A 13,637-nucleotide genomic window follows, 5' to 3' on the forward strand; every position below is an offset into this window, starting at 1 on the left:
TTTTTTACTATATATATGTTAGACCTGGCACCTTGGCGTGAGTTTCCCTTCCACTTTTTGCTGGTGTGCCTCCGATGTTTTGCTGGTTTTCCGCTACTCAGAGCACTGCGCCACGGCCGACCCGTGCTGCAGTGCAAGTGCTCCCTTCTAAAAACTTTACATGTGATTGATGTCCATGATTGGTTCATTGGATTTACTGTTAGTCCCTAGTAAAGTGCACCAGGAGTGCCAGGGCTTGTAAATGCCAATACTGCTAGTGGGCCTGCAGCGCTGGTTGCGCCACCCACAGAAGCAGCCTTAAAATGTGTCTAGGGTCTGCCATTGCAGAACCTGCGTGCAGTCTGGTACTGTCATGCTGGCTGGGCAGGTGCACACACTTGCCAGCCCCTAAACCTTCCCTTAACTTCATATTAGTCACCCCTATGGTAGGCCCTAGGGCAGGGTGCATTGTAAGTGTAAGGTAGGACAAGCCTTGATGTGTGTGGCATGTCCTAGTAGTGAATTACAACCAAATTCGTTTTTCACTATTGTAAGGCTACCTGCTCCCCTTAGGCCAGAATGGGCTGCTGGAATTATTACACTCTATAATCCTAGCAGGCTCAGGGAACATGGTAGAAATTAATGTTTAGTATTGCTGAACTCAGAATAATAAAATACTTATTTTAGTAAAGTTTATTTTAATATCCTGGGTTTGCAAATGCTACTTTTAGAAAGTTAGCATTTGCTTGTCTAACCATTTCAGCCCGCCTCTGCTCTTGTGTGTATCTGACTGTCTGAGTTGTATGAGTGACAGGGCTGGGTGTCGACAGGTGGTGAATGGCAGGATGACACCTTAGTGGGTGGTGGGAGTTTCCCCTGAACGATGCATCAGGCTGTGCTCTGCCTCCACAATGCTGGCTCCACCCTCCTGGGGAGCGACTGATGACTCAGCCTGCACCTGGACCAGGAAGGACCGAAGCTTGTCAACAAAGTGCTCAAGCTGCCCCTGTCTTCACAATGCCGGCTCCACCCCCCTGGGGAGCGGCTGATATGCCTGCCCTCACACTGAATGCAGAAGCAGAAGTACCCACCACAAGTGGCCTGTGTCTGGTGCCTTGCTGCGGAAGGAGAGGAAAGAAAAGACTACCAAGAGACTTTTGCTTTTATTGAACTTTGTGCCAAACTCTGCTGAAAGATCTCCAAGGGCTTGCTGCTGAACTTGCCCCCTGACCAGCGCCCCAGGAACAGTGGGCGCTACACCCTGAAGAAAGCTACTGTGTGTGCTGCTTATCGCTGCAGCGCTGACTGAGGAGTCCGGGAGCGCTGGGCATCCCTGCCACGCTCCCCGTAATCCAGGGCATCGAGATCCCCCCAAGCACCGTGACTGGGGTCCCAAAGCAACAGCAAGAGCAACGTGAGGCCCAGCCGCCGCTGGCCCGAGCACCGTGACTGCCCCGGGAGCCCCGGGAGCCCCGAGAGCAACGTGAAGGAGGACCCGTCCGGTCCAAGCGCCCGAATTGACGGTGCCTCGTGCCGTCAATCCACCTGCAAAGACGGACAGCCGCCCTGTGATAAACCTCCTCTGGTCGGCATCCTGCCCGACAGCTCAGCTGTGAGCGCACAGCTGCAACCGGCACTTTGGCTGGGTACGTCCCGCACTTGGGGACCGTACTGCCACTTGCCGTCACCACACAGCCGCCGCCTCCAGGGTCGGAGCGAACGTCAAAGGAAGGACCCTGCCGCCACCAAGCACCGCCGCCCCGAGTGACCCGTGACCTGCCCGGCTGAGAGCCGCAGCGCGCATCGACCCCGGAGAAGCAACGCGACGTGGGACAGCTCCCCTTGAAGCCGCCCGCTCCACAAGAATTTGAAAGGTACTGTGCTTTTGTCCTCACGGTGCGAGCATCCTGCAACCCGAGCTCGCACCGCGCTATCTGCTCCCCAACGCGAGCCGGCTCTGAAACCGAGGCTCGCACTGCTCCTGGTCCTCGAGGCCCACGCGGGAAGCGTGAGCTTTGGCCGGCCGGGCCCGATCTCCTCTCTGAAGCGAGCGGAGACAGCGGAACGCGCATTGAGGCGCTACAAGACACTGAACCTTGCTGAACCTGGGCAGAAGGCCCAAAAGATTGCTTATGGCTAAGAAAGAACTGTGGCAACTTGAAACTAAGTAAACTGGAACCGCTATTGAAAGTTTGACAACTGTATTTACAAGCCTGCTTGAAATTTATATAAAGAATATATATTTTTACAAATACAGTTTGGTGTCATTGTGTGGTGGGTTGGTTGTGATGGTGTAATATTGCAAATGTTTAACCCTATGTGCCCCAGAGATTAGCCTAAGACTGCTTAAGCCACACTTCCTAGAGGGTAAGCAGAGGTTGTCTTCAAGGTAACCCTCAGCCCTGACGAGGAAAGGAGAGTCCCTGCTTGTCGCTAGTGCTGCACTGCGCCAACTAGAGACTCCCCCTTCCTACAATATAGATGTATGTGTATACATATACATTTAATTGAAGAAAACAAGGGTTAAAGTGACATCATAGTTAGGTTTTGTAATAATTAAAAAAATGATGTTTAAAAACGCAAAGAACCTGAAATTCACCAGTTATAAATTACTTAGCTAACTGTAACTTGCGCCCCCACTTTGCATTGCTTATGACCTCACATATTGCATCACTCATGACATGTTAAATGTCACGCTTGATTACATCACTGTTAACATCTCAAATAGCATCATTGTTGATGTCACTAGGATCTACAGGACAAATCTCATAAACATGCACATACTTAAATGACACACACCACCATAGTCTTCGCCTGCAACTCCAGACACCACCATTTACATTGATTCATAATGTGTATACATTTTCCAAAGCTTGTCTTGGACCATATACCATCAGATATAACTCCCAGAACCATACATCTCTCCCCAACATCAAACACCATCAGAAGCATCTCCTGTAGCTTCAGACTATTCCCAGTCCCCTCTGCACTATACACAGTCATGTACATTTCCCCCAACTGGATTATTGTTGCTTTCTAAAGTCAGCTACATCTTGTATAACTGCAACTCGGCTAACAGCATGATATTCTGTGACCTTTGTTAGACCTTTCTGTACACTGTTACTGTCCTTCTTTCTAGACCTTTTTGATGACACTGTTAGCCCTATCTAATTAAAATGGAACCTATGGACCATGGGAAAGAATGCTCACATCCACCTATTCAAGTATAAAAACACCACAGGCAGATATATACATGCAGTTACAGTCTATTAGAAATGTATAGAGCTCCAGTCACCAGCTCAGTCATACCTGTGTTATCATGCCATATACGAATTTTCCAGATCTCTCCTAGGTTGGCATCAGTCTCCACTTGAAAGATATCTTGGCTGTTTCTCTGGAATGCCCAGGCTTTGTCCAGGTGTCGAGAGCCACTTTTGTTCAGTCCGTATAAACTAATTCCTATGTGCGCTGTGGTTCCTACAACACAGTAATGGGCAGCACAGTTAGGTAAAGAAGAGAGTTTTCAAAATCGCAGGATGCATGGAATACAATACTAAGGTTGTTTCAAATGTGATTCGAAAACCTTCAGAATATCACAGCTGGTGCACAATGAGACACTGATGACGTATCTGGGTGGATATTACACGTCCGAGTTATTTCAGTAAAGTGCTTGAAATGTTCTGAGAATATTATGAACAAAGCATATGAAGAGTAGCAAATCTCAAAGGCAGTTGGGAGTATAAAGTAATAAAGATATTTCATCCTGGAAATCAAGGCTTACTATGGACCTTGCATAGTATTTAATATCATTGTTCAGTCTGAGTAAGATGAGATTTTGTATTTTTAAGGCAGGTGATAATATGAGACTGAGGCTCTCTCAACCAAAGTAAAATACACTGTAAATATCTCTAACAACCTGTGTGAATACACCATCAATACCTCAGGGTAAACAGCTTATGAAGTGTTCCTTGTCTAAAATATGACTCTCTGTGTACACAATTTTATGGCATTCCCACTCTATACAATTGCACATCTCTACCATCATAACTCAGCCCTCCATGATTTATTGTCAGAGAACTGCCAAGAGATCACAACTCTCCTCAAAGATCCACCCTTAGAATCTAGCTCTTCCTAAAGTCTCCTAGAGTAACATAACTAAAGACCAACGTTCCCTGGTGCTTCATTATTTCATCACCAGACCACAATCTGCCCTTACATTTCCACAGACCTCCTCTACTGAATACACATGCTACATCAGAGCTCCACCACCAGATCATAATTGCCCTAAGTGTTACCTCAGAGCTCCACCACCTGGTGTTTCCATGGTGCTTCACCAACAGCATCTAACTCACGAAGGCACTTACAGCACAACCCACTGTGGACCCAGAATATCCCTGTGCTACCAAAAATCTCTACTACACCAAACCTCTCCATGTGTTTCTTTAGGGCTAAACCAACAAACCTTAAGTTCCCCCTTTGCCTTTCAGAGCTCCACAAAATGACATCAACTCTACTCTATTGTTCCTTGTAGTTTCACCATCATACCCAAACGCTCCACTGTGCTGGTGAGGGTTCCACTACCATATTCCAACTATCCCTGGTGTTTCATCAGAGCTGTGCCACATCACATTAACTCTTTCTGGTGATCCTACAGAGCTTCACCACCACTCCAGTGGGTTTTCTGGCAAGTCTGCATGTATTAGTTCATGACCCACTGCTCTGTTGTTGTAATCTCATTTTCTTTAATTACATTCTCACAGTATAACCACCAACATAAGGACTCAGAAGAGTTGGTAATTGCCTAATTGCTTACTGCAAAACCTTGTTTGTCAGAATGTAAGTCTTCTTTGTCAAAACTCCTGGCATTCCTTTCCTCCCAAATCCCCTTACAACTGCAGTGTTTGCTTGACATCTATGAGACTTGTATGTAGCAGGAATACACCCGAAAGAGGAGAAGGAGCTATCCTGTAGGTCATTTAAAATATGTTTTTTTTTTTTAATAATTGCCTTTGGGTTAAAAGCAAGTTTAGTAGTCTGTAAAATGAGGCTTCAACTTATTGTGTAAGGATGCTGACAAGGAACAACTGGACATGGAGGAATAAACTATAAGTGAGTAATCAAACTATTACAGCTTATAAGGTCTGTACACCCATTTATCAATGAATGAACGCCATACTTGCCTGGGAAAATTAATATACACTGTTACACTGTTTTTGCACCCCTCAGAAGGTAGCAAACATCCTGACTCAACCCACCTGAGCCCCGCTTCCATCCGGTCTTCACCATGACCCAGTACTTGTAGCGCCCTGGCTGCCCGCAAAGAGGGATAATGCCTACACGAGTGATATCAATGTCATCCAGTTTATGGGAAATGAGGACCAAAACCAGGTAAATGAAGAAGAACCCGGCACATGTGATGAGCACCAAATGGCTCTGCCGGGAGCCTGGACTCTGCAACCAGAGAGAGGAAAAAGAGACAGTTATTTGCAAAGCAAGCACCTTCGTACAGACATATTTTCTTTTATTTGTTTTAGATATTGGAATAAAGTAGATAGTAATAGGAAAACAAATATAACGTGATTACCAGAGACACTTATTAAGTATACCCTGAGGGCAATGTCCTATACAAATACAAAGTCACAAATATGAGTAATAAAGAAATTAACTTGCACAAGGAAGAAACATGCAACATGTCAAATTGCAAAAAAACTATTTGGTTCAAGTTTCTCAGCATGATAAAGTTATTAAAAAATAAGTCAGCAAAGCCCAAAAGGCCTGGGACATATACAATGGAAGAGAATTCCATAATCATAGAGCAAATATACAAAATAATTGGTAGGACTTGTAGATGGTCAACAGCTGTAAACCTAGTCTCATAGGATCCTCCTGTTATCTTGAACTTGTCAGCAAATTAAATATGTTTATCATACATCTGGGCCTTGAAAGCTGTGGAGAAACTTCTGAACTCAATTCTAATGTTTAAGGGCAAGCAGTGCAAAGTAAAAAGTGCCAGTATAATGTGATTAAATGTGCTATAAGTAGGTATTTGGGGCCAGATGTATGAATATCTATTACAAAATACTGGTCGCAAAGAGCGACCAGTATAAGTTGGTGGGGAGTCAGTTGAGGTTGGTGGAAGAGCAAGTATCACTGACCATTGTCGCATTTGTGCGAGTGGTCACTCCAATCTGGCGATGTGCGACTTGAACAGTCCTCCGTAACCTAAGCAGAGTCATGCGGAAGGATTTTGCTTTGCATGAGTCTTCTCTGTAATCGTCTGATTACCCTGTGATGCAGTTTTATGGAGAATGCAAGATTTTGGACTAATGCATCTGTTGAGGTACAAGATTTCCCAGTTTGGTTAAAGACAGTCTGTATATATCCGAAACAAGTAACCATGCAGCTCTTCAGATCAGCCAATCTCATGCTCCCTACTAATAGTCTTTTCTAAGGCTGCACTAGTATTGTGCTGTATGGCAGTTAAACTCTTACTACATTAGGCCCAAGCACATAGTGAGTGGCTTGTGGTATATAGCGTGTGGCTTTCCTCTAATACTTCTCTGAGAACTGAGCACGAGTAGACGATTAAGGCCGACATCTGCATGTCGCACAAGCATCCCTGGGAGAAGAAATGTGCAGTCCTTTAAAGGTGAACAGCACTAGACACACACAGTGGCATCGAAAAGAAGCGGGGCACCATCACTCCATACATCAGGTGCTAGAATATGAAATACATTGAACAGGCGATTGGTACATCACACATTGTACGTATGCTGTCAATTTCACCTCATATTTGCCAATAAGAAGTTAGAGGAGTGCAGTATCCTTGGTGTGTTTGACACTAGGAAACCAGGAGGCGTACTATGTCAGCATTGAGGCGAACACACCACTGATCCTACAAAGTTGAAATTTCAATGCACTGCTTTACTGTAACTGTGAATTAAAGAAAATATTTTAACTCTGGACAATTGTGTTTTTCTTCTAAATGCTTGTATTTCTTTTTCAATGTTATTGTGTCTACGCACAAAGTGAAATGAAGTGTTTTCACGGAAAGAGTATAGTTTTGAACTAAAGATACAGGACATTTATTTTTGGCAGGAACTTTATATCATTTCACAGTCATTCTTATGTTTTGTAAAATCTTTATTTTATTTTGTTAAAGGTAACAGAAAATATGCGACATTCCCGCACAACTTCCCACGCAGGGGGCAATCATAGAGGCAAAAAGCAGGAAGGTATGCAGTCTAGAGAACCACCGTAGTCTAGCCCGGAAGGGCAGTCCAAGGAAGCAATAAGACATCCCCAGGCTATGGTTGTAGAGGGACCACAGAATCAAAAGCCAAATTGGGGTGGGTAGCTCTGCGAGGCCAGAAATAGCGGAACAGATACACATTGCACGTTGCGTTGGGCCTCTTTGCGCCTCAGCCCTTGTTTAAGATGCCACAACAACTCCCGGATGGCCTTACGCAGCTCCTTACACGAGGGCTCGTCCCGGACAAGAGAGGCCGGGAAGTACCATTTGCGTTGGCCGTCACCCCTCGCCGACCAGTGTAGACAGAGCACGAGCAGGCTGTGATCAGAAACAGAGAGCTGGAATATTCTGGCTTCGCGGACATCACCCCTAAGGGCTTGACTCAAAAAAATGTGGTCCAGGCGGGAATATGAGTGATGGACATGGGAGAAGAAGGTAAAGTCCCGAGAATGGGGATGGAGAGAACGCCACCCATCCACCAGACCCATGTCACCGATCAGCCGCTGCGTCTCAGTGGAGAACAGACCAGTATCGGACCTCTGATGATGAGAGCTATCCAACTCCCTATGCCATACCAAATTAAAGTCCCCCATCAAAAACAGGACCCCCTCAACAAAGTCCTCCACCCTCCGCAACAGGTCCTGAATGTAGCTATTTTGGCCTGCATTCGGGGCATACAGAATTACAAAGAGCAGACCCTTAACCATTAGCCAGCGGCCCTCCTTATCGCTACGCACACGCATGGGCTGGAATTGGAGGACAGAGCGAAAGAGAAGGGCCACCCCCCCTATGCTTCGTGGGGGCGGACGATCTATAAATAAGGGGAAATGCTTATGTTTGAGGCGGGTCTCGTCCTTGCGCGCCAAATGAGTCTCCTGAAGGCCCACCACATCCAGATGATGATCAATTAAATACTTCCAAACTTTCTGGCGTTTCTGCAGGGAATTCAAACCCTTCACATTCCATGTTCCTATGTTGAGTGGCATTACGAAGTAGAGACCCTCTCCTCATCCACTAGCAGACAATCAATAAACCTCTCATCCTCCCCCATCCGAAACTGCCAGTGCCCAAGTTGTGTTAGTACACCAAAGCGAGTATTGCTACAAGGAACAGGCTCTGGGAGAACGCACGTCGACCAACATCCCGCTTCCCCCTCCTACCCCCAAGCCTCACCCCCCCCCCCCATGACCCAACCCCGAGCGCCCGTGGGCTCCATCCCACCACCCCGCCCCCAATCGCACCGTGACCCCAATGACATATCGCACCATAAGCCGGAAGCTGCACAGCCCCACACATCTTGGTCACCACCACTGCCCCCAGCTCCTAACTCCCCCAACCCCCCATTAGACCACCCAGAGACACTCCCCCCAAGACCCATGAGCTCTACCAAAAAACCAACAGAACAAAACGAAGCAACGCAGAGTCTCATAAAAAAACCCACAACGAAGAACAGAGGGATTGACAATCCCAGTATGTGGACGTCCGTAGGCACCCTCAGGGGATGGGGTCGTGGCAACAGTTAACGTCCCCCCAGAGGTCCGGCCCGGGGTGTCTTCCCAAAAGTACATTAGTACCCACGGTACCTGAAAGGGAGGTGTCCCTCCGCCGCCAACCAACCGTCCTCCCTAAATTCAGGCCGCTCCGGAGCTCTCCTGCGACTGCGTCACTGTTGCCGTTGCTACAGAGGTAACCGCTGCATCTCTCTCCTGCAGGCTAACCGTGGAGTCCGGCCTCCTCAAAGCAGTCGCTTGGCCCACTCTTTGCCAGGACGGGGAGCGTCGTCTCCATCTCGACGGGGAGCTCCCTCCTCTCGGGGAGGAGGCAGCGTCATCCAAGCCCAGGAGGTCCTTGGCAGCCTGCAGGGATCTGACCTGAACCAACCTGTTTTGCCACCTGAAGATAAGACGAAAGGGATGGCCACAGGTGTAGGCCACATTCTGGTCGCGCAAGAAGGCAGTCACAGGCCGAAACTCGCGCCTCTTCTGAAGCGTCGAGGCTGCCAGGTCTTGGAACAGCTGAGGACGATGATCCCGAAATTGCAAGGAAGGAATCCCTCGGGCTTTCCGAAGTATGCGTTCTTTCAGTTGGAAATCGTGGACGCAAACCAGAATATCAGGGGGCGGAGCCCCCCTCCTCTCGGCAGACCAACTCTATGGACCTTGTCCATACGAATCTCGTGGAGGTCCTCCTCTCCCAGGATCTGCAGGAAAAGGGCCTCCACGTAGCTCCGCAAGTCTCCAGCTTCCCCGTCCTAGGGCACGGCTCGGATGCGGATGTTGTTCCGTCGTGACCTGTTTTCCAAGTCGTCCGCATGGGCCTGGAGGTCTAAATTCTGCTCTGTGAGCCGGATCACATCCTGTTGGAGCTGGTGCACCTCGCCAGCCATACCCAGGTCATGGTCTTCCAGTGTGGCCACCCGCTCTCCGATGCTATCCACATCCCTCCTCACCTTGCGGAGATCCGAAGCAAGCTGGGAGCGGAGCTCCGAAATGTCCTCCTTTATGGCAGAGAAAAGTTCCAACATGAAGGCCTTAGTGGCGGGCGCCTCATCGTCTTTCAGTTTGGGCGAGACGCTGTGACCCGTTGATGCTGTCTGCTGGGCCCCCTTTGATGGGGCATCCTTGCCCAGCTTCTCCTTACGGGGTTTGGTGGACATTGTGCCGTTTTAGTCCGCCCCACTACACCAGACGGAGAGTCAGGTTCGATTCTTCGCTGTCAGCGTGGGTCGCCAAGAGCCGCTCCGGGGCTTCGCTGTTTTCGTTGCGCTCTACAGGCCCCAATGTCAGCGTGGTGCAAGTCACCTCGGGTGGCGGGACCAATCAGCTCCCACAAGGATGCGCGCTGGGTGCAAGGGGTACTAGTACGCCACCAGTGCTTGTAGGCCCAACGCGTCCGCAAGCCGATGTGGAGCCAGGGAGGTCCCCACAGGGTGATCCAGGGAGCAGCTCAGCCCCCCCCCCAGTCTGAGAAGGCACCAGCCACGGTCTGAGTCACTGACACAGCCCACCGGGCCCAGGGTCCAGAGGAGCGCCGTCTCACCGTTCCAGGTTAAACAAGAAATGGTTCTGTCGGGCGGTTGAACAAATTACTTTAAGTTAAGGCTATATTAGCTCATAAATTATGCAGAAGAATGATGGTTAATTACATTCAAATACACCTCTCTGAGAACAGATTTAGTTCAAGATTTTTATGTAAGAAAAAGTCACCATTGTAATACACTGGAATTTCTTCATTCCTTTTTAGACTCAATAACTGTTAAAAACATGTGAAGAGTGACTGTTGGTGAACAAAGTGAATAGTGAAACAGATTCAGTGACAATTATTTACAAATTTATACAATATTGTACATAGGTAGGGGGGGGCAAAGCTGTAGTTTAGGAGGTCAGAGTTCTGAGTAAATACTCCAAGGACACAGATGATTGTTGCGCATGTTCCCGGAGGTTTCTTGACCAATGAAAAGCGTCTCACCGTTCCAGCCGCCAGCTCTCCAAAGTAAATGCTGCATCCAACGCACCCGTCGGCGCGTTCCGGATCCAGGCGGCTGAAGACACAGGCAGCAAGGATGGCGGGGGCTGCCGCATTCGTCCGTCCGGAGATCCCTGAGTGTTGGGCCGTGGTCTATGGCGAAGGCGTCGCAAGCCCAATGCTCGTTCCCAGCTGAGCAGGGCTGGGTCGGGAGTCCAGAGCCGATGTCGACCGCCCCGGAGGCGAGGGAGGGAATAGAGTCAATACAGATGCCACAATCGCCTTACCTCTCAGGAGTCGGCACCACTGGGCCCAAGGCAGCTGAAGGCAGCACGGGCCAGAGATCCCTGGGCTCAATTTACGGGGTGGCCCAGACCGGCAGCAAGGCCCGGGCGCAGTCCGTCATCCAGTTCTCGCACCGCCGGTCTGCACGCTCCAGTCACACCCCTCGGCAATCCCGGCTCTACAGCCGCACCTCCAACCGGACCCCGCAGGGGCTTTAATCGGGCCTCCGGGCCCCCTCACACCACTCGCGGAACCCTCCTAGGCACTGAAGCCGCGGCAGGCACATCAGGTGGGAGCCGCCATCACACCCGGGCAGGCCGCAGCACGTACGGAGCTCCGATACAGTGCAGCCAGAGGCCAGCACTCCAAAACGGCCTAGGTCCGCTCCGGTTAGCTTCCCACACGGGATGAGAGCGGCTAGTGTCTCGGGAGGCTGCTAATACAAGGCGAAGCAAGAGCTCGGCGTCGGAGGGACTCAAGGTACGTCTCACTCCGCCGCCATCTTGGACACACCAGTCATTCTTATGTTAACTTATTCTAAATAGTTGTGTTCATTTTTTTCTTGATGGTGACTTCTCAACAACTTTAATAAAATCCACCTTGAGAGTTTCTGTCAGTACCAGGAGAGCCTTTTATGAACTGTACTGAATCGAAAGAGTATTTTGTAAAATATGTTTCCACTGTCATGTATAAAAATGTACCGTCATCATGAAAAGAAAAATGATTGCATTGTTTAGGACCTAAATGGGTGCATGTGTACAACCCAATGCAAAAACAAAATGGAAAGGTGCTGGTGACAATAATGTCTTTGTAAATGCCATAGCAGATCTAGATCAACCTTATTCTCCTACAGTATGCATTGCAATTAGTTGTCAATTTGTTTTTCAATGAAAACAACAAACACAGAAGAGGGCTATGTATTTGCTTTATGAATACACATTTTTAACAGTGAATGATGAGTTTTTTAAATATGTTTTTTAGTAAGACATTGATATAAATAATCAAGGGGTATTGGAGAAAATCAGGGTGAGTGCAGATTTAATGCCTAAAGGTAAAATAACAAATATTAAAAGGCTGAGTTATCACAGAGATGTTGGAAGAATACTTTGCAAGGTAAGAAGTTAAATCAGTGAAAAGGGTTGTAAACAAAATATCAGATAGTAACATATTTAAGGCAAATGAAAGAGTCAAGTCTGAGAAGTTTTTTCTTGCAAACAAAGAGGAGCTGTAATTCATGTGGTAGATCACAAAACTCTTACAAATCGCCATGCACGTAATGTGAAATGTATGGAGTGTGGTGTCATTGAACATTAAGTAAGAGTGTGCAAAAGGAGGGAATGTAAGTAAAAAGTCTCATGCATTGCAGCGAATAACAGTAATCCCTCTGAAAGTAAAGGGGGCACAAAATGAGATGTTGAGGAGAGAACCAAACTTGAACTTGTTCTGAGCATCAAAATAGGGAAGTGAAACAACAATTTGTCAATTTGTGTTGGATGACCTTTAGGGGAATTCTACTACAAGTAGAGGCTGATTTTGGGACTTCCTATACTCTATTTTCCCAGAAAGTATGGGAAGGAAAGTTGTAACAAAAATGAGGAGTAGTTTGGAACCGTCGGACATTAACTCCAAAAGTTATACAGCAATAGCTTACAAATACTAGGGGTTCAGATCATTAATTTTCAGAGTTCAAAATAGGTTTGCAATGGGTAAATTATACGTTGGCTGTGTTAGAATGGAAAAACAAAGATCCTTGTATATCATGTTAGATCCTAGCAGTATGGGCCTGGAGAGAATGCCAGGGTCTGGAAACCAGGAACATTTATTGAGGTTTTCGAGAACATGTTCACAAATAGGATCATTTTGAAAACAAATGCTGAACCTAAGATTCACCAAATGATGAGAAATGAATCATTCATTAAGAGAGATTAAGCTAAAGCTGATTTAGAAAATTTGCAGTAAGCTCATGCTTTATAACCTATGGAAACATCTGAGCCAATGGCAAGGTAACACTATGTGTGTATATCATGTGTTTAACCATAATATTATAGTTGGTCAATTTCCTTAAACAAAGAGTGATGAAATCCTGTTGTTAACAAGGAATATAAATGGGTTTCCACCTTAGGCCCACCTTCAGCCTATCACCAGGTAGGTTTACATTTTGAGAGTAGGGTGTTAACTCTGTGTATTACACCATTTGGATGTTTCCAGTTTCAGCGCATGCCGTTTGGCTTGCATAAGCTACATGCTGCTGATGGATTAGTTTGAGGAAATGTCACCGGCCATTAATTTTCTTGGTGATATACTGGTGATGAGCAGTGACAGAAAGAACAGGATAATTGACTGCAGTTTTGGAGATCTTAGAAAAAAAATGTTTGCTAGCAGAAATTACCAAAATTAATATCACATATTTAGCCCATGAGTCAGTGGTAATAGATTACACCAAAAGAAAGGTTAGTGGAAGTTATACAGAAACTCCAGCACTTAAATCTAAGACTAATACTAGGTTTTTATTTGGTAAAGCTGAATATTATTCCAAACCTGTGACCGCCTTCTCTGAAAATTTGTTAAAGAGTAACACCAAATTCAAATTGTCCAAGTATCTTTCGAGGAAATAAAGAATGTCAGTCATTTACAAAGCAACACGTTTTGCAAGGGT

At 46.9% G+C, this 13,637-nt stretch overlaps 1 protein-coding gene across 1 annotated transcript in view; it reads right to left on the reverse strand.

Moving 5' to 3' along the window:
• Positions 1-13,637, reverse strand: part of LOC147702167 (polycystin-1-like) — a 599,895-nt gene that overhangs the window by 219,501 nt on the left and 366,757 nt on the right. The window contains exons 27-28 of the mRNA XM_086930810.1: positions 5,235-5,430; positions 3,289-3,456 (exon numbers count right to left, since the gene is read on the reverse strand). Of these exons, the coding sequence (XP_086786936.1) occupies positions 3,289-3,456; positions 5,235-5,430 (364 nt within the window). The remainder of the gene's footprint in view (positions 1-3,288; positions 3,457-5,234; positions 5,431-13,637) is intronic.

Source organism: Lissotriton vulgaris, chromosome 7, assembly GCF_964263255.1.
Source record: "Lissotriton vulgaris chromosome 7, aLisVul1.2, whole genome shotgun sequence".
Taxonomy (NCBI): Eukaryota; Metazoa; Chordata; class Amphibia; order Caudata; family Salamandridae; genus Lissotriton; species Lissotriton vulgaris.